This window comes from Lepidochelys kempii, chromosome 18 (genome assembly GCF_965140265.1).
Source record: "Lepidochelys kempii isolate rLepKem1 chromosome 18, rLepKem1.hap2, whole genome shotgun sequence".
Classification (NCBI taxonomy): domain Eukaryota; kingdom Metazoa; phylum Chordata; order Testudines; family Cheloniidae; genus Lepidochelys; species Lepidochelys kempii.
This window is the reverse complement of record NC_133273.1, coordinates 12,377,846-12,404,902: the sequence shown is the minus strand read 5'-3', so window position 1 is coordinate 12,404,902 and position 27,057 is coordinate 12,377,846. Positions and strand designations below refer to the sequence as shown.

Here is a 27,057-nt window from a genome sequence, read left to right as displayed (position 1 = left end):
GAGACGTAATCATCTTTGGAAAGTTAATTTTTCCTTTCCCCATCTCATGTGGCTCCCGTATATGAAAGAAACCTCTGGGCCAAAGGCAGAGCGGGCATAAATCAGTTGAGATGCACCCCCGTACAGCCAGTCTGAATTTGGCCCTGCATTTTGTTTCTATTTGTCCTGCCCTTGCCTCCTAACTGCAGCAGTCTGGAAACGCTGCCCACTCGTGGAACTTTTTACCCTGGGTATTGTGGAAACAAGTCCAATGATACCCTGTTGGCCTGGTTGGACATTAGAATCCTCTCTGATTGCCCAAGTGAGCTTTAGAACCCCTTCCTCCCGTGAACTGGACCAGGCCCCAAAAGGGTCTTAATTTCTTGAGCATCAGGAGGGCCCTTTTCCCTCATTAACAGGATGAGGCTCCAAAGCCAGACCAGACCCTAGGACCGTTTTCTTTCCTTCCTTAGCTGAACTGGGCCCCAGATCCCTCTCTGGCCCCTCTTTTGCTAGATTGGTCATGAAACTGTTTCATCTCTCAGTAACTGCACTAGGCTCCGGATTATTCCTCTTGCGCATGCTGACTGGGTTAGGAACCCTCTGCTGAGTGGGCTGGACACGGATTTCTCTCATGCCTCTCTGACTGTGTCCTGGGATCTCCTTCCCAAGTACAAGACCTGACTATATGTTCAGGAGCCAGGCTCTGATCCCATTTTCATGGGGTAAAACTGGAGTAACTCCTCTGATACTGATGCCATTACTCTGGATTTATGTTGGCATGATTGCAATCACAGTTCTGTTTATCAGCATGGAATTAACGAGTTCTGGGTAAGAATAAGACTCTCTTAGCCTTTTGGTAACTGACTAATTGCAGTTAGTTGGCCAAATCCTCCACTGGTGTAAATGGGCATAACTCCACTGATGTCGACGAGGCTATGCTGATTGACACCAGCTGAGGATATGGCCCGTCATTGCATACTGAGTAGCTTTCAAAATGTCTGCCAAGCCCTTTTGACTATTTGAACCACCCTCTGACCACCAAATGTCTGCCACAAGTACTCCTTTCCTCCCTCCCCAGCGTATTTCATTACGCAGAACTTTCTCATGCGGACCTGCTGGCTCCAAGCATCCGGATCTATACTCTGGCGTGGCCCTCAACGGCAGGGGTGAATCTTTGTAGGAGACTTAATTTTTTCCCCCTCGTTAGTCACAGAACCCTCCAATCCTGCCCCCGTGCTACCCTGGCCTCCAGTTATCCCCATTCTTGTGCTCTCAGGGGCTGTGTGTGCATGTGGGAACTAAGCTTTCCACAGATGGCACCATATCAGATGAAGTCTTTTTTTCTTTCTTTTGAGCCTAGTTCCTCACAAGGCTCCCGATCTGCTGACCCCAGTCCGCTCTGGCACGCTTCACCTTTGAACATAGGTGCCGGCTTTTATTTTTCCTTGGGGGTGCTCCAGCCCTGCTCCGCCCCAAGGCCGCAGCCCCCCACTCGGCCCCTTCCCCCAAGACCCCACCCTTGCTCCGCCGCCTCCCTAAGGCTCTGCCCTCGCTCCGCCTCTTCCCACCCCCACTCCCCAAGGCCCCTGCCTGCCCACCGCTGGCTGCTCTCCACCTTCCCCCAAGCCTTTCCCCGAGCCACCAAACAGCTGCGGCTGGTGGATGCTGAGCACCCACGTTTTTTTTTTTTCCATGGGTGCTCCAGCTCCGGCGCACCCACGGAGTTGGAGCCTATGCCTTTGTAGTAGGAGGAGATTCTTACTATCATTAATTTTCACGTTAACCCCCTTTGGTTTGCTTTCTCTCTGGATTGGTTTAGGGAGCAATCTGAGGTTTCTGCTTTAAGGATGTGTGTGCTACTTTTCTGAATCTCTCTTTCATGCTGTCAGCTTTCCCAGAACTTTATATTAACCCTGTAGATGACCAGATGATTTTTTTTTGTACATGTGTAGCAATGGCACGCATTATAATAAATGTATGTAATTTGTTTTTTCTACAGGAGCCTGACTGATGCCTAGATTATTTTAGAGTGTGGTTGCACTCTGAAAAGTGACACTGTAGAATGACTTTGTCTCTTAGTGTTGCTAGATCAAATGTGTTAGGAAAAAAAAAATATATCTTTTTTTTTTTTCCTAATGGCCACCTCTGCAAATTCAGCCTGCTCTTTCTGTCCCATGCCTCATCACTGTTTGCAGAGACTCTGCTGCTGGAACTAAACTGATGTCGATGATACATGAGCCAGAGGAGAGTCCAGTCGGCTCTCCAGGGTCAAGAGGGCTAAAAAAAACCTGATCGAAACGTTATATTTTTGTAAGAAGATCTGACTCTGAACTTGCCGAGAGGAGACTAATCTTCTGGTAAGAAGGTTTTGTTTTTACTCTTCCGATCATGACCACACTCCTGTGTTCAATCACCAGTGAACAGCTCAGGTCATCTTCTCTTGTGGCTTGTAGCTAAGGGAAATGAGTGTTCCCTTCTTATGTGGTGTCTCACAATCACTCCACTGAGGTCAGAAAGAGTGAGTACCGATGAGGTTTGGATGCTGATCACATACGAGATTCCAGTGCTTAAACAAATCCTGGTTGTTTTTAATCAAACATCAGTGACATGCATGGTGGGGGAGAGATGATTACTGAAATGTTTGGTCATGCTTGCTGAGAACTAGGGTTTGAAAGGTTATGATAGTTTTGTAGTATTTGGATTTCAGGCCAAATTTTCCTGAAATTTCCCATGCTTTCCTATGTGGTGTAACAAGTTGGCTAAGCAAATACATGACACAGGCAACGTTAAGCTGTTCCATTGTTTGAGGAACTCTTGGTTCTTCTTTTAAGCCAGAACAGTCTTTGCCATAAGCAGGCTTTGGGAGATGAATATTGTCCCGTGATAGCTACAGTTGATGCTACTTTTAGGTTTGTGCAGAGGTAAGTTTCAAAGAGCAGAGATATCTAGGAATTCTTCTGTTGTGGTGGGGTTTGACCCCCCCCCCACTTCTCCCAAGGAAGAAGGTGAGATTTCAGCCCATAGAATCATGTAGGATCTGCAGGTGGACACGTTGCCCATTGAGAGGCCCTGTGCTTCCACCTAGATCTTGGCTCCCATGCCTTTTGTCCTTCCTAGGCAGATACATGCTGCCAAGGAGATCCCTGCCCACGACTACTCCTGGAACCAAATTTAAAGGCAGCTGGGGTCTACACAACACGGAGGGGCAAAGCAGTAGAAGTCAATACGGCCGCAAGCTGAGGAACACATGGGGCGCAGAGTAGCTTTCAGGATTTTATCCACTGTGAAGTAGAAAAATATTGCATGTATTTTGGGGAATTGGAAGATGTTACTACACCCGCTCATCTGTTCCATCACTTGCCTGAGTGGCCAGGGCGAGATCCAGCATGGACTTCCTTTGCATTTAACTTCCCTTTTACACTGCGTGGAATACATTGGCTTAGTGCGTGTGAGTATGGCTAGGTATGCTGGTGGCTGGCCACAGGAAATGTAGTAGCCAGCTGCGGGAGTTCTCCTTTAGTACAATTGCTTCGGCGATGAAGGTCTAGGGTACCACCCTGGGTTGTCTGAATGTATGTGGCCACACTTTATTCCCCATAGCATGGGAAACCCAGTAAATGGATGAGCAGGGTGTGGTAAATGATGTTTTTTTCGTTGGAGTCAGTACAGAGCCGATGTTCAGCAGTTAAGGGCTAAACTCCATTCTGTTCCTCCGAGGTAGCAATCGACACTGCCAGCGGGTTTACTCTGTCTGCTTTTGCCTGCTGTCTGCCTCCGGGATTATTGTAAGATATTTTGAGAGTTGTTTCATCATTAAGCTTTCCCGTCAGCAATACATTCCTCCGAGTAGCACCAAGAATGAGTGTGCAGCACTGGGCTACTTATGTTATGTAGTATTCAGCTTGTCAGGAAATGACTGTCACAGCCACACAGAGCCCCTTTGATACATTTCACTCAGCCCTACCAACCCCTACCTCTAGCCAGGGCTTGCTTTTGGAATGATTTACCAACTTTGATTTGGGGGGCAGCTTTCATCTCTTGAGACTCTGTCGCAGTCTCGTGGCCAGAACACCAATCTTCGCTTTTGAATTGTAGAACATCTGAAAGCGTGGGAGAAACCCGCCACTGAAACCCTCCATTCAGCCCATTTCCTAGCTAATGGTGGATGCTGCTTTACTTCATCAGAAGGCTTAGGGGCCTGATTCTCCACTCATCCTGGTATAATTTAAGTAGCTACTCCTGATCGTGAGGGAGGAGAATCAGCTCCTAGAGTTTTCTGTGTCCAGATTCTCAGCGTTGGGCACCGAAGAAGCTTAGCTTGTCTGACAAAAGGTAACTTTCTCAGGTCTGATTTGGATCAGCCATAGACCCAGAAGCAGAAGAAACATATGGCCCTGAAATACAATCTCATTTATCTATTTCATATAACAATACTTTGCATGTCTATACCTCCTTGCATCTGAGGAGCTGGAAGTGTCACCACACCCCTGTCAGTATTACTATCCCAGTTTCCAGAGAGGGATTTATATGCTATGTTCCTCTCTATTCCCCCCCAGCAATCTCTCCATGACCTTGATTGCCTTCATTTTCCCTCACTGAACTGCAAGACCCCACACTACCTCCAGCCTTCCCCCGTGTGACCATACTGTATCTGTCATGTCTCCTTTGAATGGGTGAGCCAGAAGGCTCACATCTTTGTGTGGAGTTCTCGCAGAGGATATGTTTAAGCTACTGTGTGGGAGGGGAGTTCACACTGGTTCCAGGGGCTGGGCTGTGTAATCTAAGCTCTTAGGAGGAGGTAGCAAATAGATCTGCAGTCCAAGAGCATGTCTAGAGGCCCTGAGACCGCGGCAGTGCCTGGACTCTGTTTAGACTCTGGGGTGCTTAAAAGGGCGATTTAAGGGTTGGATCCCCTCCCAGCAGTCTGGTAACATATGGGATCAGCTTGGTTGCGTCTGAAGCTTTTTGAAGAGGCTTTGGCAAGGACCTAGGGCTGCTGCTCTTAAACTGAGAGCCAAGAACACATCAGTTGCTTGGTTTCAGGTAAAGCAGATAACCATGAATTAGGAACCATTCAAGAAAGAGCAGCTGTTCAGATCACAGAGGTCTGCCTGCTGCTGAGGAACTCCCGTCAAGAGAGGAGAAGTGACTTGCCCAAGGTTACACAGCAAGTGTGTGTCAGAGTTAGGAAGAGCCCTCAGAACTCTTGACTCCTAGTCCTGTGCTTTAGCCACGAGACTGTCCTTCCCCAAAATATATTCGATTCTGAATGGAAACAGAATGGGAACTCTTGGTGCTTTCTCAGTTTCCCTGTTTTACTTCCCAGGCATGTAAGCAGCTGGAGCGTGCTTCATTTGCAACAAATAATAACACTTTGTTAGCACTTAACGTCGTCAAGGTGCTGCCCAAACAGTAGCTAATTGACATTGCCAGGGTAATTCTGTGTCTGTGCACAGGGTGCTTCATCCTGAAATGCCAGCTTGGTATATTCTGAAACTGCCGATTAACTGACAGGTGAGTTTTAGCAGTTAAATACTTGCTGGTGTCAATTAGAATGATTTCAATGAAGCTGTATGAATTTACTCCAGCAGGTTTCAGAGTAGCAGCCGTGTTAGTCTGTGTCCGCAAAAAGAAAAGGAGGACTTGTGGCACCTTAGAGTGTTACACATTTATTTGAGCATAAGCTTTGGTGAGCTACAGCTCACTTCATCGGGTGCATTCAGTGGAAAATACAGTGGGGAGATTTATATACACAGACAACATGAAACAATGGGTGTTACCATACACACTGTAAGGAGAGTGATCAGGAAAGGTGAGCTATTACGAGCAGGAGAGTGGCGGCGGGGGGAGGAACATTTTGTAGTGATAATCAAGGTGGGCCATTTCCAGCAGCACGTGGCGGGGGGGAATAAACATGGGGCAATAGTTTTACTTTTGTGTAATGACCCATCCACTCCCAGTCTTTATTCCCGCCCCCCTCCCCACCTCTCTCCTGCTGGTAATAGCTCACCTTACCTGATCACTCTCGTTACAGTGTATATGGTAACACCCATTGTTTTATGTTCTCTGTGTATATAAATCTCCCCACTGTATTTTCCACGGCATGCATCCAATGAAGTGAGCTGTAGCTCACGAAAGCTTATGCTCAAATAAATTAGTTAGTCTCTAAGGTGCCACAAGTCCTCCTTTTCTTTTTACTCCAGCAGAGTATCTGGCCCTAGGTCTTAGTTAAATTACAGGGACAATAAACTGAGGGCTCTGCCACAGACCCATTCACCTCTCACCCTGACCCTGGGCAGAATCTCTCTTTCATGCTGTCAGCTTTCCCAGAACTTGCTTACTTAAGCTCTCCTGTGTAATGTCTTTGAGGTCCTGTGTTTGCCTACCAGCTTGATTCTGGTTCCTAATGGAAGAGCAGCATCCTCCAACGATTGAGAATGAAATCTAGAACAGACTTGGAAGGTTTATATTAAAGCAGCTGGAGATGGATTTCAGTTTTATTTAACAAGCTAGAGCAGAGGTGGGCAAACTTTGTGGCCTGAGGGCCACATCAGGGTTCTGAAACTGTATGGAGAGCCAGGTAGGGAAGGCTGTGTCTCTCCAAACAGCCTGGCCCCCGCCCCCTATCTGCCCCCCCCCAGAACTCCCCACCCATCCAACCCCCCCTGTTCCTTGTCCCCTGACTGCCCCGTCCCGGGACCCGCGCCCCTAACTGCCCCCCACGGCATCCCACCCCCTATCCAACGCTCTCTGCTTCCTGTCTCCTGACTGCCCCGACCCCTATCCACTCCCCCGCCCCCTGACAGGCCCCCCTGGGACTCCCATGCCTATCCAACTCCCCCTGTTCCCCGTCCCCTGACTGGCCCCCCAGAACCTCTGCTCCATCTAATCGTCCCCGAGTCCCTGTCCCCTGGGACTCCCTGCTCCTTATCCAACTCCCCCCACCCCCCTCACATACACACCCTGCCCCCTTACCATGCCACTCAGAGCACCAGGACTGGCAGCTACGCCGCCCGAAGCCAGCCGCACTGCCCGGCAGAAGCTCACAGCCCTGCCATCCAGAGCACTGGTGGCACGGCGAGCTGAGGCTGTGGGGGCAGAGGGACAGCAGGGGAGGGGCTGGGAGCTCAAGGGCCGGGCAGGACGGTCCCGCGGGCCGGATGTGGCCCACGGGCCGTAGTTTGCCCACCTCTGAGCTAGAGCGGTACATATATTACATGCAAAAAACAATGTTAAAAGAACATTATTAAACTTGCAAAGTCAAGCGCTCAAATGTTCGGAGACGCGTAGGGGCGGCGCAGGTGCAGTCCACTCACACACTGAGCAGCAAGAGGATGGAGCATGCTGAGTCAGAATGGAGTCTTCAGCGATTTCTCAACTGCACGCGTGCAACCTGCAATTTTTCAAAGGTTTGTGACTTGGACAGATTTTCACAGGGACGGTAAAAGACACGTCCCTGACACAAGGACCACCCTGCTGTCAAATTTCAATGCCTTGCTTCAAAGCATGTGGGTGCTGGAGCTGTTGAAAAATTGAACACTGGCCAAACAGTTATGGTTTATCTTATCCTCATCCACATTCTCAGAAACAGCTGAACGGTTTGGGCTGAAATTTCCCAGAAAGAATCACTCTAAGGCAGACAGCATAGAAAATTTCAGGCCAAACAGTTAAAGTTTGGCAAAGTTATAAGCACCTGAAAACAAGATTGGGGAAGCATTGGGAAGCCTTAATAATAGGTACGCTACCAACTCTGTGTATGATAACCATATAGGGACTGACATCAGGTCCTGTAGACTAAAGTACATTTGATGGACCATATTAGTCCTGAACGGGTCTTCATGAATCAGCCGTAGAATTTCTCTGACTCACAGATGCAAACCAGCTTTTATTCCTGTACTGGGCACATACCTAGAACAGGCTTTCACTTTCCCTAATCGGAAGGGACCTGCTGATCTGTTATACCAAGAATATCTATCTAGGTACTTACATGGTGTCTGTCTCCATGGTATCTGAGCACCTTAGAGTCTCTTATGTGTTTGTCTTCATAACAGCCCTGTGGGGTTGGGAAGTAGTATCCCTGTTTTTATAGATGAGGGAACTAAGTCAGCTTAAATTATTTGCTCCAGGTCACCCAGGAAGATTGCTGAAGCAGGGAACTGACCCCATGTATCCCAAGTTCTAGGCTAGATCCAGAATCAGATTATTCCTTGAGCAGGATAGATCCTAGGAGCAGGTTCTCTCTGACTTAACTGAAAGAGATTGAACAGGCTCCGAATGGATGGCCCTGACTCTAGCTCCAGATGGATCCAGGCACAGGCGCCGACTCCGTGAGTGCTCAGGGGCTGGAGCACCCATGGGAAAAAAATTGGGGGTGCTCAGCACCCACCGATCTGTCGTTCAGCAACGGGCAGGAAGCATTCAGGGGAGGGAGCAGAGCAGGGGCAGGAAGAGGTGGGGTGAAGGCAGGACCTCTGGGGAGGAAGAGGTGGAACGAGGGTGGGGAAGGGGTGGAGTGGGGGTGGAGCACCCGCCCAGAAAAATGAAAATCAGCACCTGTGGATGCAGGAGTAGCTTCCTGGAAATGCTAGTGAACCTCCTAGGCCACCTCATATTAAAATATCGTGCACTTAGAAACTTGCCAGCCAAAGGAAAGCGTATCCTTTATTTCCTGCCTTTTGCAAGGCCTTTCTTGTCACCAGTGGCTTTCCAGTGGTCTCCCTGTGCTTTGCGGTCAGGACAGCGTCACAGCCCCACTGACGCATGTGCGTGCTATAGGACTTCAAAGCAGCGTGAGGTTGAGGAGGACCTAAGTCAGCCCTGGTGCCGTAGGGCTCACTTCCACTGGCATCATAAAAAATAAAACACAACAATTGTTTCAGTTTTAAATAAGATGGAGACAGGCGGGTTGTACCAGAAATAAGGAGCTGCCCTGGAGAAGGCTCCTGTACAGGCATGAGGTTGCGTGTGGGGTTGTAGGCGAGGCCAGGGCTGGAGGAGTGTAAAGGGAAGCTACAGGTGGGCTGAAGTCTTCATGTGATAGCTTTGCTCTCCCCTCACCCTCCCCCACCTCAACATTCTTCCCAGTTGTTTGATTATCATGGTTGATCGGCTCACAGCATTGACTGTGATGGTGACTCAGCATTTCCTCCAGTTGCAGCAAGGGTATAAATCAGAAGCGATGGCGAGGTAGGATCGTGGCATGCAACAAATAAAGCGGCATCAGAAACTGTCCTAGTAGAGAGCACAAAATGTAAATTGATTGCTCTTTTCCAGAGGCTCGGTCTGGTCAGGGGGAGTCTGAGGGTTACCGAAAGCATCAGATATGCTATGATCTTTCTTCTGAGGTTGCCTATCTCTCAGTCAACCTCTCGGGATAGTAATTCTGCAACATGGTGGTGGTGTCTTTCATGGAAGGCCCAGCAGCCTCTTTCCTGACAGCGCCCTGAGTTCTCAGTCAGCTTTCTCATTTTTCAGTTTGACTCAGGAAGTGTTTTTGGTTTTGATGTTACTGTGCTCAGAAAGAAAGAAAAAAATCTATCACACAGCTTCTCCTTTCTTAATATTAGGGTAATTTCATCTCTACATATAAGCTAAGATTATTAGTTGACAGGCCAAAAATAGGATCAGAGGACTTCCCTACTTAAGTCAACTCTATGTAAATGACAACATTTTGTAACAGCCATTTATTTTTAAATTCAGTCCCAGCTCTTGTGATTCAGATGGAAAGGTCTGGCACTTTTTACACCTGCTTTTATTTTCATTGAAATCAAAATAATGAATGAATGGATACAATAAAAGGCAAATAAAATATACATAACGTCATGCTTAATGTCAGCCACGAAAACAATGGGCCAGAATCTCTGTTGATGTCAGTGTGCTTCTAGCTACAGAAACATTGGCCCTCTAATGGATATCAGCCGTTCAGACATGCAAAGCATGTCTTTCCGATGGCCAAATAGCAACAGCCTCATTGAGGGTCAGCCTATAAAGTCAGTAGAAAGATTGTGGGGAAGAGACTGTGATGACCATTTGGGTACATAGATCAACCCCCCTTTTTACATTAAAGTTAAAACCAAACATGAAGATTCCTTTTCCTTGGTGTTAACTAGGTTCTCTACTGCCCACCCCCATTCCAAAAAATAGTCTCAGGCCTAAATTAAGATGGGAAGGGGTAACTCTCATTGAATGTGTGCCATAATTTTGTGCAACCTGTGACTGCAGCCAGGCCTCTCCGGTCAGTGCTGGCTCTGACCAGAGCCAGATCTAGGTATTTTTTGCAGACTAATTATAGAACCTGATCCCAGTCCACTGAAGTGAATGGGAGACTTTCCATTGACTGCAATGGGCCTTGGATCAGATCTCCAGTGAGTGGAGAACAGAAGGATGGTGGTCATCAGAAGAAGGGAAGGTGAGTTGGGGAATTTATGTGGTGGCAGAGGGAAAAGTTCAGTAGTTCCATAAAGAAAACTTCATACTGAAGAAAATCTCTACTAACAAAATGGAAATACACTCTTTTGAATTATATTCTAGCTAAAGGCTCACTTGCATACAACTGCTTTATGCCTGATGCAGCCATCCTCACTTTAGAGCTGAGGCTAAACCAAAAACCACTGGATCAGGGTTCAGATCAACGCTGCTAAATCTTTCCCCATAATGGACCAAATCTGAACTGCTTCAGAAAGCTTGGTCCCTAATTCAGAGGCAGCGCCTCATACTAGGGGGAATTCAAATGCAAGTTTCTCATTTGGATCCGTGTCTATCTTCTTCAATGTCGCCAATTCTCAATATTTTATCACATATCTCACAATATGGGGTGTTTTTCTTAAAGCCCCAGCTCCTGGAGTCATGTGATGATGTGAGACACTCAGCTTTCATTTAGGAGAAAAGTAAGTAGGTAGCTCTCATGGCTGCAGAGGAAAAGTTGAAAATGTGCACCCAGGAGGCTCAGAAGCCAGAAAGCAAATAATATTTTAAAATCCCATGATCTTAAAGCCAATCTTATGATTTTCTGGGGCCTGAATCAGGGGTTTTGGACACCTGGATATGGCTTGCTTGTAACTTACAGGAGAACCTAGTATCAGACGAAATGGAATCTTGGAGAAAAACGTAACCTCATGATAGGAGTGACCAACAGGTAAATCCTACGAAGAGCCAAATTCTTCCCTAATTAACACCAATGGTACGTGGAGTAACTCCACTGACTCCACAGGAATTATACCAGGGTGGCTAAGAGTAGAATTTGATCTAATACAGGGAGAAAACAAATGGAGAAATGCCCAAAAGGTTCTTTTCAAAATTATACTTTGTAATAGTAATAATGATCTTGCTATTGTTTGGGATAAATGACCAGTTGGAGTTAATGGCCCAAGGTGAATCAGCTTCCTATAGCTGGTCACTAATTACCCCCCAAAACACTGTACTTAAATTATTACTTTTCAATAGCACAGCTGATTGAGGCAAAAGCCCCTTCCCTGCTCAAATCAGAAAATCTGGTCTGTTTTTCTACTTTCTTTTTGTTTAGATTGCAGATATTGAGTGTAGAACTTTATTAGAGATGTTGATATTCCCTGCCCCTCCCCCCCCCGTTGTTATTATAGAATGACTCCTCACTATGAGGATGTCTGCTATAGTTGAAACTGCAAGTGTTGAAATCTTTTGGGATTTTCCCTCTGTGTAAGGGATTGTTGAATCCAAGTCCACAACAAGAAAATCTTCGTATTCTCCTAGGACTTCTTGTTTTAATTCTTAGAGGTTAAATGTATGGGAGAGAAACAAATGGAAACATTTATTACATAAGAACAGCCACACTGGGTCAGAGCGATGGTCCATCTAGCCCAGTATTCTGTCTCCAACAGAGGCTAGTACCAATGCTTGATGGGGAGTGTACAGAACAGGGCAATTTTGCGGAGATACACCTGTGTGTTCCCCTCCTGCCTTCTGGCAATCAGAGGTTTGGGTCACTCCAAGCATGGGGTTACATCCCTGATCATCTTGGCTAATAGCCATTGATGGACCTATCCTCCATAAACTTGTCTAGTTTTTTTTTTTTAAACCCATTTATACTTTTGGTCATCACAACATTCCATGGCAATGAGTTTCATGACTTAATTGTGCATTTTGACAAAGTATTTCCTCTTGTTTGTATTAAACTTGCTGCCTATTAATTTTATGGGGTGATGACCCCTGAGTTTTGTATTGTGCAATTCTTAATTCTCAAGAACATTGCTACATATCCAAGACTGCAGCATTCAACTGTCTTTTCACGTCCATAAAGATCCAACCCAGCACTCCTCGCACAACCCAACCCCTTCCCTTTCTGTGACCAAAGTTGGAGTTCTGGGTGTGAAAGGAGATGCAGTATCAAGTCTTAAAAGTTCAATGAAAAATTGCGTAATTTGTGTGCTAAAGACCTATGCTAGACAATTCAGGATCAAAATATGTAGAAATAGCAACATCCCTATGTAAACAACATTAAATCCAGTTCAAGAGGAGGTAAATTTTTATGAGATCCCAAACAACAGCTAGCGTGACATAGTAAGAATAAACAAATGTTGGAACTGTGGTGAAATAAAATAAGAGAAATAAACACATCTCCTACAGTGAAGTCTGACCATAATGGACACCCATTCTGGGGTGAAATTGGAGAATTGACAGCACTCTACAGATCACGTTATCAAAGTTGACCTGAAAATATTTAACATACAGCAGGTGATTTGAACACCTGGCTGAATTTAAACAAACTGCAGAAAGTTGAAAATTAAGAATAAATGCAACATCTCCATACACCTGCTACAGTAAATACTGTGGAATGATGTTCCTGGAATGATTGACCGAGCAAACTGACCTAGCCCAATTGATGTCAATGAGACTATTCTACAGGGAGTGGCCACTTCAAATCGTTTGGAAACCGCAGTGAGTACAAAATGCAGCCACTTGGGGGGAGTCAGATTTTTTTAAGGTATCTAGGTACCTAAAGAAGCAGCTAAGCATACCCTGCTTTTGAACATCACATGATGTGCCTATCTACATAATTAGGCAACTAAACACCTTAAAAATCTGGCCTTTACTTGCTAAGGGCTTGTCTACACTTGAAATGCTGCAGCCTAGCGGCTACCTACAGCAGCAGGTGGGGTTTTCCTATGGCTATAATTATTCCACCACCCTGAGAGGCAGTAGCTAGGTTGACAGAAGTGTAGACACGCTGTCTAGATGAGGGGTGATGGCTAGGTCAGCTTAACTATGCTGCTCAGGGGTGTGGATTTTCCACACCCTTGAGCGATATAGTTAAGCCGACTTAATTTTCTAGTGTAGACCAGGCCTAAGTGGTGTTTCCTGATATGATCTCAATACACCACTACCCCTGATCTGCCCTGGCTCCTAACTGATTTCCAGCAGAGGTTTAAGATGCTGGGTTTCACCTATACGGCGCTAAATGGTTTGGGTACTGACTGTACAAGCTGCCACTTCCCTCCCTGTGTGATATTACAGCAAGTGTGATCCTCCAAGGGCCTCAGGTTGGAAGCTCTCCCCTGGTAAAACTGGGAAGGGGGATGGCAACGGAGAAATTTGGTGAATGATCTTCAGCTGCAAATACCTTCCTTGAGTATCACTGTAGCCACAAGAATCCTTGACCTGCAAATGTAATAAGGCCGTGTTCACTGAATATTGTGTTAGGACCTGATTCTGCAGCCTGCACATAGCATAGCCCTTACCTCCAGCAAGAGGCTCCTTGCAAGCCATTGAGACTAATGTGAGTAAGAGTCAAACATTGTACATCCTTTGGGTCTGATCCGATGAAGTGAGCTGTAGCTCACGAAAGCTTATGCTCAAATAAATTGGTTAGTCTCTAAGGTGCCACAAGTACTCCTTTTCTTTTTGTACTCACAGAAGTCATTGGCAACACTCCCACGAGATGGTATTTTAAACTGTCTCCTTTGATAGAATGCTCCCTTGTTTCCATTTGTCAGTGTTTAAGAATGATGCCTCTTTTCTCAATTATTTTCTCTCTCATACTTCTGCCAAAATATTGACCTTGGCACTGCGCTAATAGCATTGGTAATTAACAAAGCTGTCCACCTGAAAATCCTTACACATTTAAGTAAGGCCTTGCCTACATTTGCAAATCAGAGTGCATTAAATCAGCCCCGGGCACCCTAACTCCTGAGGTGTCCCACACTGGCAAGGCAAGTAGAGCACCCAGACTCCATGGCTGGAGCGCCCCTGGTAATCCTCCTCTACGGGAAGCAAAAGGCTTGCTGCAACCCCGCTGGAGTGCCACGGTGCCAGTGTGGGTGCCCTGGGCTCTTCATGCGTTCTGATCGGCCTCCAGAAGTGTCCCACAATGCCTGTGCTAGCCACTCTGGTCATCGCTTTGAACTCTGCTGCCCTGCCCTCAGGTGACCAACCGTCAGACCCGCCCTTTAAATTCTCTGGAAATTTTGAAATTCCCCTTTCTGTTTGCTCAGCTAGGCGTGGCGTGCTCTCAGCGAATCTTTCCAGGTGCCCATGCCTCCAGGAGCCAGGCGATCCCCAGTATGGAGCAATGGCGAGGTGCTGGACCTCATCCATGTTTGGGAGGAGGAAGCTGTCCAGTCCCAGCTGCGCTCCAGCCGTAGGAATTACAATACCTTCGGGCAGATATCAAGGGCCATGATGGAAAGGGGCCATGACCGGGACGCTCTGCAGTGCAGGGTTAAAGTGAAGGAGTTGCGGAATGCCTACCACAAAGCGCGGGAGGCAAACAGCCGCTCCGGTGATTCCCCCGCAACCTGCCGTTTCTTCAAAGAGCTGGACGTGATACTTGGGGGTGACCCCACCTCCACTCTGAAGACCACCATGGACACTTCAGAAGCTGTAGCAGTGCAGAGTTCAACAAAACAGGAGGAAGAAAGCAGAAGAGAGGGTGCTGAGGAGACAGTGGGGCCAGAGCCAGAGGACAGCCCGGCATCCCTAGATGCACGCAACCAGGAGCTGTTTTCAAGCCAGGAGGAAGGTAGCCAGTCGCAGTGGACGGTGCTTCGGGAAGAACAAACAGCAGAGGAGGTGCCCAGTAAGTGGCTTTTGCTTTGGGAAGGTAGTTGTTTGGTGCAGGCTCTTGGGGCAAGGAGGGCTGCAGAGAGAAGTAAGGGGCTGGGTGCATGCCTAGATGCAGAATAGGGCGTTGATGTGCTCTCTCACATCGCGGTAATCCGCCCCAGTGATCTCTTCAAAAGTCTCATACAGAAGCTGGGCAATCCACTTGTGCAGGTTCCTTGGCAGAGCTACTGTGCTCCTTGTCCCAGTCAGGCTAACATGTCTGCACCACTGTGCTGTGAGGGGCGGGGGGACCATTGCTGCGCACAGGCAAGCTGCATATGGGCCAGGGCAGAATCCACATTGCAGTTGAAGACCCTCCCTTGCTTCCCTGGTCACCCTCCGAAGCGAGAGATCTTTCAGGTCGAACTCATCCTGTGGAAAATGGGACAGTGTTCAGTATAGGGGCCCCCTGCAGCTGTTGGCTCTCCCCAAGGCACAGAACCAACCCCAGAGGACAGTACAGCCCTGAAACAATCAGTCCCCCTTGCCCCTGTGCTTACTTATCATTTTGGGGCTCCTGTGGGTTATGTGCGCTCACTTTGGGACGGGCACTTTCTGCTATTGTGTGCACTGTGCTTGTCTTTAAGTACGGCAGAATCATTGCTCTGTCTGGTGTGAACAATGCTGCCTCTCTTAAGTGTTGCATTTTGGCTTTACAGATGCAACCTTGAGATCGCAGCCGTCCCTGTTATCAATGGCCAAAAGACTGCAAAGAATCAGGAAGCGGCAGCGAAGAACCAAAGAGGACCTGCTGCATGAAGTCATGCAGCAGTCCCGTACTGAAAATCAAAAAGTACAGGAGTGGCGGGAGACTGAAAGGAGGCTCCACCAGCAGAATGTGGATTGCCGGCACCAAAGCACGGAGCGGCTCATAAGCATTATGGAGCACCAAGTGGACTCGATGCAGGTGCTCGTAGCACCTGCCTCCCCCTCCCCCCGCAGCCCTTGTCCCAAAACTCTTTCCCATGTCACCACCAGCCCACTTCCCCCAACATCTGGTTTCTTATTGCCACCAGCTGCCTCCAACACCTGTAGCTTCACCACCCAGCCCTGCAAACTACAACCCTTACCCACTGCCCTCAACCCCCATCACCATGCAGCATAGCCATCCTGAAGTGCAGCACTCATTGCGCGGCACTCCAGCCAGGAAAGCTGAATATGATAACAGGACTTACGCAAATCTGTGATTGTCTCATTCCCCACCCTGCCCCCTTCCCTCGTCCCACAACATGCCCTTTCTGTTTCCCCAGCAGTTCTGTTTCTTTTCAATAAATGAATTTTTTTACTTTGAAAACATTCTTTATTGCATTAAGTAAAAGATACCGTAGCCCAGGAAAGCAACAGGCACTGCAAGTCAGTGCATCATACGTAGCAAACACAGATGCCTACTAGCATTGGAACCACTGCACTTCACTCCCGTGCAGGGCACCAGACATTACTGGTGGCTTTCAGCATCGAATTGCTCCCTCAAAGGCATCCCTAATCCTTACAGCCCCGCACTGGGCCCCTCTAATAGCCCTGGTCTCTGGCTGTTCAAATTCAGCCTCCAGGTGTTGAACCTCTGAGGTCCATGCCTGAGCGAAGCTTTCACCCTTCCCTTCACGAATGTTATGGAGGGTAGAGCACGTGGCTATAACTGTGAGGATGTTGTCATCATCCAGGTCCAGCTTCCCATACAGACAGCACCAGCGGCCCTTTAAATGGCCAAAAGCACACTCAACAGTTATTCTGCACCGACTCAGCCTGTTTGAACCGCTCCTTGCTGCTGTCAAGGCTCCCCGTGTAGGGTTTCATGAGCCACGACATTAAAGGGGAAGCTGGGTCTCCAAGGATCACAATGGGCATTTCAACTTCCCCTACAGTGATCTTCTGGTCTGGGAAGAAAGTCCCGGCTTGTAGCTTCCTGAACAGGCTAGTGTTCTGAAAGATGCATGCGTCATGCACCTTTCTGGACCAGCCTGCGTTAATATCCATGAAATGCCCATGACGATCCACAAGCGCCTGGAGAACTATAGAGAAATACCCCTTCCGATTTATGTACTCGGAAGCTAGGTGGTCTGGTGCCAGAACTGGAATATGCGTCCTATCTATTGCCCTTCCCCAGTTAGGGAAACCCATTTGTGCAAAGCCAGCTGCAATGTCACGCATGTTGCCCAGAGTCATGGTTCTTCTGAGCAGGATGCGATTAATGGCTCTGCAAACTTGCATCAACACGAGTCCAATGGTCAACTTTCCCACTCCAAACTGGTTAGCGACTGATCGGTAGCTGTCTGGAGTTGCCAGCTTCCAGATTGCAATAGCCACCCGCTTCTCCACCCTCAGGGCAGCTCTCAGTCTCATGTCCTTGCGCCGCAGGGTGGGGGTGAGCTCAGCACACAGTCCCATGAAAGTAGCTTTCCTCATGCGAAAGTTCTACAGCCGCTGCTCATCATCCCAGACTTGCACGACGATGTGATCCCACCACTCAGTGCTTGTTTCCCGAGCCCCAAAGTGGCTTTCCACTGTGGTGAGCATGTCCATGAATGCCACAAGCAATCTTGTGTCGTAGGGGTTACTCGAGTCAATAACGTCGTCGGAGTCCTCACTGTCAGTTTGTAGCTTAAGGAGTAACTCGACTGCAATTTGTCGACCCATCAGCATTTTCCTCACAAGTTCAGGATCCATTCCTGCAGACCGAAAGAGAAGACAGAGTGTGCAGTACAAAAAACGTTGAAAGATGGCACCAAATGTGATCAGAATCACAGGGATTGCTGGGATGCGAAGCAATGCATCATGGGGCATTGGGACAGGACCCCGAATGCCCCGCCCCCTTCCCACAAGCCACAGCACCAGAATGGGAAGAGGGGCTCTGTGGGATAGCTGCCCATAATGCACCGCTCCCGATGCCACTGCAAGTTTCCAAATGCGGCCACGCCAGTGCGCTTGCAGCTGCCAGTGGGAACACACTGCAGCGCTTTCCCTCCTGCGCTCACCGAAGGCTGGTTTAACTCAAAGCGCTCTCCATCTGCAAGTGTAGCCAAGCCTTAACTTTGCACCTGCGTGTAGTACCATTGAGTTCAAAGGACTATTTATCGGCAAATGCACATTTTAAGAAGTGTTTAAATAGAGGGACATATACAAGTAGATGGGTACTATAAACCATAATACATTGTGCTCCCAACGATTTTCTCGTTCTGCCTGTTGGATTAAAATGCCCTTTGGAGAACTGGGAACTGGAGAAACAATTTGTCCTTAACATCTGTTTTTATCTTCAGTGCAGGGGATTATTTTCTAGGAAATGAATGGAACATTTTGAGAAAAATAATTTTATTTTGCTGAAGCAGAGGTGGGTGTTGTAGTTCCTGGTATGGCTCCTTTCAGAAAGTCCCTGGTAATTCACTTGAATATAATCAAAACACACACAGTCTGAATCAAATGTGTTTATTTAAAACACGAGGACTGGAATACCCACTCTGAGAATGGTATTATTTAATGCAGAACCTACCTCACACAATAGACAAGAACAGTGGTCGGTGACCATTTCAGGGGTTTTTTTTCACACTGACACATCGCATTCAATGAAGATTTGATTTGATTTAACTCCACATCTCTGATCTTGGAAAGACTTAAGCACTTGCCTGACATTAGACACCTGTTCTCTGAGCATCCAGGTACTGTGGTCTTGGGGGCCCTTCTGTTACCTACCTACGCTTACTTCAATAAGACCACTCATGTAGGTAAAGTTAAGCAGAGGCAATCCCATGTTGGTGCCTGTCCTAATAAAGCACACATCCTATCCCCAAATTCTGCTGTTGTATTTATGTTGATTCAAGTTCAAAACAAAACCAAAAATAACCCAACCCAGCAACCTTGATTCTAGGGGCTGTTATTTCAAATTACAATCTATGAACCAAGAAAACCATGCAACCTACCATAATGTTTAAATAAATTTCTGGCCAGTGATTTTAACAGCCCAATACACACACACACACACACACCATCCCACCCAACCACTCAGCTGTCCCCAAACCTCCAACACCTGCTACCCACAGCCAGTTTGTGTTCTGTACGTTTATAATTGAGACTGAAGCCAGGACATATTTGCTCAACTGGATAAGATGCTGGTATGGAACAGTGACCTCTACCATGCAGTGCTCAAGGTCACCTCTGAAAATTAGGGGCCTATGTTTATTTTAGGTTTCAGTTTGTGTGGGAGATCTGGGAATAAATGGGTGTTCCGTTGAAAGCATTAGAGGGCATCTTTAAATGTAAACCATTGCTTTTAAAAATAGCAACAGACTCATCTGACAAGGAAGGGCCCGATCTTGTGAACACACCTGAGTCCACTCGTCCAAGGGCATGACTCAGGTGTGTACAGTTAACTAGGTGCTTATGTGATTGTGGAGGGGGGGTGACTCTTGAATAGCGCCCCCCCCCGGGGCGGGTGGGGGGAGTTAAATAAGGACTCCAAAAGCCATTTCAGTGAAAGTGCTATCATTTTGCATAATGAACTTTGCTGCTGCAGGAGAGCGAAATGTCGGGTAATTACAGGGCTGGTTTAAGTGAGTTTGTTGCACACCTGGGTTCAAGCAGCGAATTACCCTCCGCTCATTCTGTGATGACCTTTTGCTCAGCAGAAATTTACACACATGAAAAGGAAAAAAAGCATCGTCATGAAAATGCAGCTTCTCAGGACTTTACTGCCTGGCTCAGGGTTTTTGCCTGTCCTGCTCTTTGGCAGGAGGCTGTTTTTACCAGACTTCTTCTTGTTGTCGTCGGGGGTGGGGGGCTGCAGAAGAGATTTCATGCAGAGCCGAACAGCGAGGGGCCTGCCTGACATTCCCTTTGGGCTAAGAGCTAATCCCGCGGTGCTTGGGGTCGCTGCAGGCAATGGGACCAGCCCTGCTGACAGCTAGACCGGCTCCCAAGCCGGCTGAGGGCGAGGGCGTTGAGCCGGGCTGGCTGTAAAATCAAGCCCGAGCCCTGTTAAGCCCCGGGGGGAAGGACGGGTCCCTCCCAGATCAGCTGAAGCACCCAGACTCTGCCAGGCGGCTGTGAGCTCGCTTCCCCCCTTGGAGCCGGAGGAAAACGCGTGTGGGCTCTTGCGGGAGCCTCGCTCCAGGCTGGCAGAGAGCGGCTGGAGCAGGAGTTTGCGGGGGACTCAGACTCGCCCAGCCCGGGGCAGAGAGGAGGGGCTGCGGGCGGGCGGGCTCCGCGGTTCTTTGTTCCCGCTCCCTGCTGCCAGGGACGGGGAAAGGGAGAGAAACGGACCCAGCCGAGCCCGTTGTTTTCGGGCAAAGGGGTGAAACCCGTAGGCTTCCTAGCGGCTGCAATTTGCATGCTGGGTGAGCCCAGGCTCTGACTCCGCCGCGCCGGGGGTAGCCCCGGGGAGCAGGGCGGGAGGGGGCCGGGCTAGTGACACGCTGTGTCAACCCCCTTTTCCCGGTGTGATTTCGGGGTTTCGGATTCTGCCGCCCCCGCGGCTCGAGCTAGAAAGTCGCTGCCGGCGCCTGCGAGGACGCGGGGCTCGCTCCAGGGACCAGGTGCTCGGCGCGGTCCAGGCCAGCGGGGAGCCCTGCCCGGGAGGCGGGAGTCCCGCGCGCGGATGCTCTAGGACCTTCCCGCGGCTGCCGCTGCGCGGAGCGGGGCCGATGGCTGCCCGGGGGCGGCTGCTGCTGCTGCTGCTTCTCCGGGGGACCCAGGCGGCGCCCCCGCAGGTAGGGTAGCTGCCCCGGGGCTCCTGCCGGGCGTGGGGCTGTGCCGGGGGGGGGGCGTGGGGCTGTGCCGGGGGGGGGTTGGGGGGTTCCGGTCTCCCCCCGAACCAATAGCGCTGGGCCGGGGGGCACGGGGGACCCAGCGCGCCTATAGGCTCAGAGAAGCTGGGGGCAACTCACGGGGCTGCTTCCCCAGGGGGATCACGCCCCGGGGTGGGGTGGGCTCTCCCCGTTGGAGAGGAAGGTGCTACGGACGGGCGGGAAGCGTGGGGGGCCCGCCCCGGAGCGGCCTGATGCCTGCCCCGGAGAGCTGGCAGACAAGAGCAAAGGATCCGGATTTATTTATCGGTTGGCTTCTTGCGTTATTAACTTCAAACCACAGACGCCCTTGGCTCGTCAGCTGGCACCCGATGTTCTGGGGAAAGCAAGCTCGCCCCGGGTCCTCCTTATGCCGTCCCAAGAAGCCTTGCCACGTACCCGGGGATTGTGGGGAATCTGTCTGGCCCAGGCTCGGTTGCAAGCTGAGAAACTCGGGCTTGACTTAGATCTCCCCAAAGTGTAAAAAGAAAACTGCTCCTTCATTGGACCATCCATCCCCTTTCTGCAGTAACTTATTCATGAATGGGCTGTGGCTTCTGCATTGAATGAAATTCAAAAAGATATCATCTGTGTCTCTGCCCCCCCCAACTGATCCGTGGTTTCAGACTGTTAAAGCTCTTGATTTCAGCCCAGGAGACCTAGACTCTCTGCTCAGTTAATATTGGTCCTGGGTACCATGTTATAATGGGATAACAGGTATCTGGGTACAGGGTTCGCTTGGTGCAATTCCCAACAATTGCCCTCATCCTGTGCACGCTTATAAATGTGTGTCATGCATGGGAGTAAGATCATGGAGGCTGTGCACCGCTTTGCCTGGGTGAAGTCAAGCCTATGGGTGATTGCATTGCAGGAATGAGGGCCCCAAGTTGACCTCCTAATGATTTTCCCCTGCCAATGGAAATATTAGAGAAACCCAAACAGTCCCATGTGAATGAGTCATTTGTATGTATGCTGTGCCTGTCATTGCAAATTACGGAGAAATGTTTCAGCAGAACTTTGTGGGCCTGGAGATCTTTAAAGAGAGATCAAAGCCAGATCTAAAGCCTGTGGGCCTTCTGGATCAGACCTTTAAGAACACTTATTCCTGCCTATTGTGCACTGATGTTAGCAGATCCTCAGGGCCCTTTTGATAAAAGTAGGGGTTTGCCCTGTGGCCCTGAGCTGTAATTTCCCCTCCCACACTCACACAACTTACTGTACCATGGTGATCTGGCTCCCATCCTCTCATCCTTAAGGTGGAGTGATTCCTATACATATAGGTCCTGATCCTACAATCCCTACTCACCCGGGCAATCTTTGGGGCTACTCACCTAAGGATTGCAGGATTGGCCTGATGGTCTGCAGTCTGATTTGGGGGGGAAGGGGGGGTGCAAGGTGCTATATCAGTGCACAATGATTATTTTATTGCAAGAGAGAGAGAGTGCATTTGCTTTTCTAATATTCAGTATCAATATTCAGACTTAGGTCCCAGCCATTACTTATCCCATGCCTGTTAAAACCTGGAGTCACAGAGCTTATGGTTGCTTTGGTCCAAGAATAGTCTTTTTACTGTGTTTCTGTGTGATGACTCTTGCTGGCAGCCTGAGGCACTACTGGAATTCATATGCTCCTGTTTAGTGTCTGGCAGTTCATAGCCTATTTATATTTTAAATTGTTTTTCTGGTCTTTAGTTTACATCCAGTTAACAGTTATTATTGATCTTTTTTTCCACATGCCCCATGAGACAGATGAAGTTTATCTGGTTGCACTCGTAGGCTTGGGCAGGATTCTTTTCGGTGTTCTCAGCCTTTGGGTAGGAGCCCAAGAAGGAGGCAGTTGTGTTGCTGGAATGGTTCTGTAGACAGTTCCAGAGCAGCTAGTGCTGGTAGATGATCATTTTTTGTATTTTTTTTTTTTACTGTAATATACTTTTCGTTCTGATGTACTACTCATCTGTAGCCAACTGATTTCTCATCTCCCTGATTCACCACCACACTTTTTTTTTTTCTGTGAGCTCAAATGAATGTTAACTAATGAGTTCAGTCAGCGCAAGACGCAAATGCAGCATAACCCCCTGAGATCTGCTCTACCTCGGGAAGGAGCCTCGCTTCCACTGGGATAGCTCACGTGCCTGCAGGCATTGGAAGAGTGAAGGCGAGGAACAAACCTTGATGCTCTCGAACAAACGTATTATCCACCTGATATCCAAAGGGCTCGGTCTTCCCAGGCAGAAGATGTGCTCGTTTTCAAAGAGTCATAGAAATGTGGGTCCGGAAGGGTTCGCTAGTCCATCCCCTGCCACTGTCCCCCCCCTCCCCTCTCCCAGCAGAGGCAGGATTAAATAAATCTAGACCACCCCGACAGGTGTTTGTCTAATCCAGTGGTTCCCAAACTTTAACAATCCGCGAACCCTTTTCACGAAAATGTCAAGTCTGGTGAACCCCCTCCTAAAAATGAATATTTCCAAGGATTTTCTCCCTGACCTCAGCATAAATTATAAAAGCAGTAATCCTGGAAATATAAAATGTGTTTTTTATGACATGCTTATTACACACTATTTATTCATTATTATTTATCATCACCATATTTTTATTACATTATGAAAACAGCAACACTCTTCCAAGATCTCACTTGTGGAGCTTGTATCACTTTTGATTAAGCCTGTTAGAAGACAAGGCTCCTATCAGAGGTGCCAGTAGAAAAAACAGGGTGTAGAGGCAAAGCCCCTGTGTACCCCAGGGCCTGGGAGGGCACTGCCAGAAATGTGGGGGGGCCCTGCTGGGGAAAAAAGGGGAGGGACCTGTGGGGGGGGGCGTGCTAATGGGGGGGACAGCATGTGACCCTCATCACCCCCCTTACTGGTGCTTCTGGCTCCTATGTTTCATCAAGGAGTATCAGATGTGGAACAGTAGGAAGGGATGTAAGAAGCCAACTCAGAGTTCTCCTACACAAGCATTCAGGTCTTGAGCAGTCCAGGCAAACAACCCACATTACAACAAAGCTTCAACTTGTTCTTCATAATAATTTAAAAACAACACCAGCCGCCCATTTAATTTTAAAAGCAGCAGAAAATATCCACCTCCCTTTCCATTTCGTATACGGAAGCTTGAAGTTTCAATCTCCTCAGTGTGATAGATATGCTTGCTTTGATCTGCTTAGCTCTTGGAAGTCCCCAAAGCTCTGGGCTACTGGCTTCCCAGGGACCCTAGAGACAGCTCTTTCTGCCATTAGGGAATTTTTTTCCGTGAACCCCCAGGGATTCACAAACCCCAGTTTGGGAACCACTGGTCTAATCTGTTCTGAACCTCCAGTAGAAGGGGTTCCTGCTGAGGGTTAGGGTTAGCCTAACCCTGCTGCAGTAATCTGTGTCAGGGCTTAATTATCCTCATTGCTACAGAGTTTGTCCTAATATCCAACTGTGAGGCTTTGGGGCTCAACCCAGACCAGAAAGGGGCTCTGTCACCCCTTGACCTGCAACTCTGGGTGCCTTAAATGCTATGCTGCTGTGACTCACAGCCCAGACATCAACAGCCTGCATACAAGCCTGTAGGTCCCGCCCTGGCTTCCACCACCCACTTATTGTTTGCGGAGTCACCCCACAGCGCCTCCTCCCGAATTTCCTTCAAACCAGCTAACAGTGTGACAGGCTGCTGGGGTTCCTAGAACTGAGTCACCACCTTACCCCTCTCTGCTTCAGTGATGGAGGGTTTTGCTGCTGTTAAACTGTGTGGCAGCTTCTGACACATCAGCTTGTCTGTCTTGCCAGCAAACCCTTCAGGACTGGGCCAGTCCAGTCCTTGTCTTGCAGGTAAGAGACACTGAAGCCTGACTCCCGAGTTCCCCAGAGCCATCTTCCTGCAGTGCCCAGCCCTGTCACTGAACACTCTCAGAGGTTATTATGTTCATTGCTACTTTAAAGAGATAATACACTGCAGCTCATTAATTTAACTGGGGCTTGACAAACGCGCTCTTATTTGAATCACAGCCCTGAACTGGTTTACAGTAAAAGTAGAACAAATTTATTAAACAGAAAGTTTAAGTGATACCGAACCTTAGGAGTAAAGATAGAAGGGGTTACAAAGAAACAAAAGCAAAAATACGCTTATAAGATTAAAACTTAATTTTAGCGAGTTACAATCTTTGCCTAAGTTCAGCCTCCCTGGTTGAAGGACGCAGCGTTCTGTGATTTCAAGAGCTCTGGCCCCTTGAATCCTCCAAGTGAGGGACAACTATGGGGAGTTGTCCAGTTGGAGTCCAGTAAACCTCAGAAATTTCTTCTTTGAAAAAAGAAAAGGAGTACTTGTGGCACCTTAGAGACAAACCAATTTATTTGAGTTAGTCTCTAAGGTGCCACAAGTACTCCTTTTCTTTTTGCGAATACAGACTAACACGGCTGTTACTCTGAAACCTTCTTTGAAAAGTCAGCCCTGCCTCTCCTGCCTGGTGGGGAGGGGGGATGCAGATACCAGGCTGTCTTCTCAAAATTCATTGATCCTGTTTCAAGAAGCAGGAAGGTCTCCTGCTGTACCTCCCATCTTCCTGCTGATTTGTATGTAAATGGCGCTTCCATTGTTTTGATTCCACAATGCTTAATTTACATTGGAGAGAGGAAGACAGCTGCCTTCCCTTCTCACTGGGAGAAAATCTGTTTCTCCCTGTGTTGGTTACAGACTTTAAAGCATAACGTCAGTGAGATTCCGTAATTCCTCATGTAGCGTTAATGCATACGTTGCACCATAATCTTAACCACCAGCAGGCTACAGGCTATCATAAAAGATCTTACTGGATACACTTTTATAGTAGCGTCCGTTGATTCCGTTGTTTGTGTGGGGTACAAATCTCTGTCTTTATAATTAAGAGGCTATCTCCCTCACTCCCTAGACTGAGGGCTTTGTTTACCTTTTTATATAGATGTACATCAGGTGAAGACAAAGATGATACAAGACAAGCAAATACATCTCCCTTTGTCTAAGGCTCACTGGGCTTAAGCATCTCTTGCCAAGCACATTTTAAGACCATAATTCTAGCACATATCCATAACTCTTTGTATCTACATACACCACACAAGAATATTAATGATCAGTGAAAAGAAAAGGAGGACTTGTGGCACCTTAGAGACTAACCAATTTATTTGAGCATAAGCTTTCATGAGCTACAGCTCACTTCATCGGATGCATACTGTTGAAGTGAGCTGTAGCTCATGAAAGCTTATGCTCAAATAAATTGGTTAGTCTCTAAGGTGCCACAAGTACTCCTGTTCTTTTTGCGAATACAGACTAACACAGCTGTTACTCTGAAAAATGATCAGTGAGTTATTAGTTTTCCAGTGATGTATTGCATGCCACCTTGTGGGTATATATTGTGATGACAGTGTGTTAGTATGTCAGGCCTGAGGAGTTGCTGACACAGAATAGTGCACCTCTGTGTCATACCAACCTAAATCTCCCTTGCTGCAGATTAAACCCATTACTGCTTGTCCTGCTCTTGGTGGACATGGAGAACAGTTGATTGCTGTCCTCTTTATGACAACCTCTAACGTATTTGAAGACAGTTATGTCCTCCCTCAGCTTTCTCTTCTCTAGATTAAACATGCCCAGTTCCTTCAACCTTTCCTTCTAGGGCAGGTTTTCTAAACCATTTAGCATTTTTGTTGCTCTCCTCTGGACTCTTCAGCTTGTTCACATCTTGCTTATAGTGTGGTGCCCAAAACTGGATGCCGTACCCCAGCTGAGGGCCCACCACTGCTGATCAGAGTGAGACGGTTACCTCCCCTGTCTTACATGTGACAACACATCCCAGAGTGACCTTTGCCTTTTTCACAATACCGGCACACTGTTGGTTTAGATTCAGTCTGTGACCCCCAGTACTGCTGCCTCCCCTGTTATTCCCCATTTTGTATTGGTGCATTTTGATTTTTCCCTCCATTTTATTTCATTGGTCTTTATTATCTTGCCGCTGAAAATAGGATCTGGTTCTGTTTACAAGGGAGGTAATCTTCAAGATCCATCAAACTTACTGCCCAGGGGAACCGCTGAGTTCTGGGTACCCTCTAATATTCAGGATGGTCTCAAATTTATTAGGGAATTGTGGGTTCTATTGCTCTACTGGGGCCTCATCCTGCTCCCACTGAAGTGATAAAACTTTCTTTGGCTACACTGGGGGCGGGATTGGGCCCTACGCGCAGTGGTCCACTAGCTGAGTCCAGTCTCTGTGTGCTCTCTGCTAGTCC

At 48.1% G+C, this 27,057-nt stretch overlaps 2 protein-coding genes across 3 annotated transcripts in view; both read left to right on the top strand.

Moving 5' to 3' along the window:
- Window positions 1-13,854: 13,854 nt before the first annotated feature.
- LOC140900132 (uncharacterized) lies at window positions 13,855-16,302 on the top strand. Its single transcript, XM_073316828.1, has 2 exons — window positions 13,855-15,031; window positions 15,717-16,302. The coding sequence occupies exons 1-2, from the start codon at window positions 14,488-14,490 to the stop codon at window positions 16,160-16,162; spliced, it is 990 nt and encodes a 329-aa protein (XP_073172929.1). The 5' UTR covers window positions 13,855-14,487; the 3' UTR covers window positions 16,163-16,302.
- A 3,764-nt stretch (window positions 16,303-20,066) lies between these two features.
- Window positions 20,067-27,057, top strand: part of TNFRSF8 (TNF receptor superfamily member 8) — a 39,919-nt gene continuing 32,928 nt past the window's right edge. For both annotated transcript variants that reach the window (XM_073316668.1, XM_073316667.1), the window contains exon 1: window positions 20,067-20,753. In XM_073316668.1, coding sequence (XP_073172769.1) covers window positions 20,688-20,753 — 66 coding nt within the window. In that variant the 5' untranslated portion in view covers window positions 20,067-20,687. The remainder of the gene's footprint in view (window positions 20,754-27,057) is intronic.

Coding starts and splice junctions, on each gene's coding strand:
- LOC140900132 (XM_073316828.1), top strand. CDS start 14,488: ATGCCTCCAGGAGCCAGGCGATCCCCAGTATGGAGCAATGGCGAGGTG. Junction 15,032..15,716: donor AACAGCAGAGGAGGTGCCCA/GTAAGTGGCTTT, acceptor TTGGCTTTACAG/ATGCAACCTTGAGATCGCAG.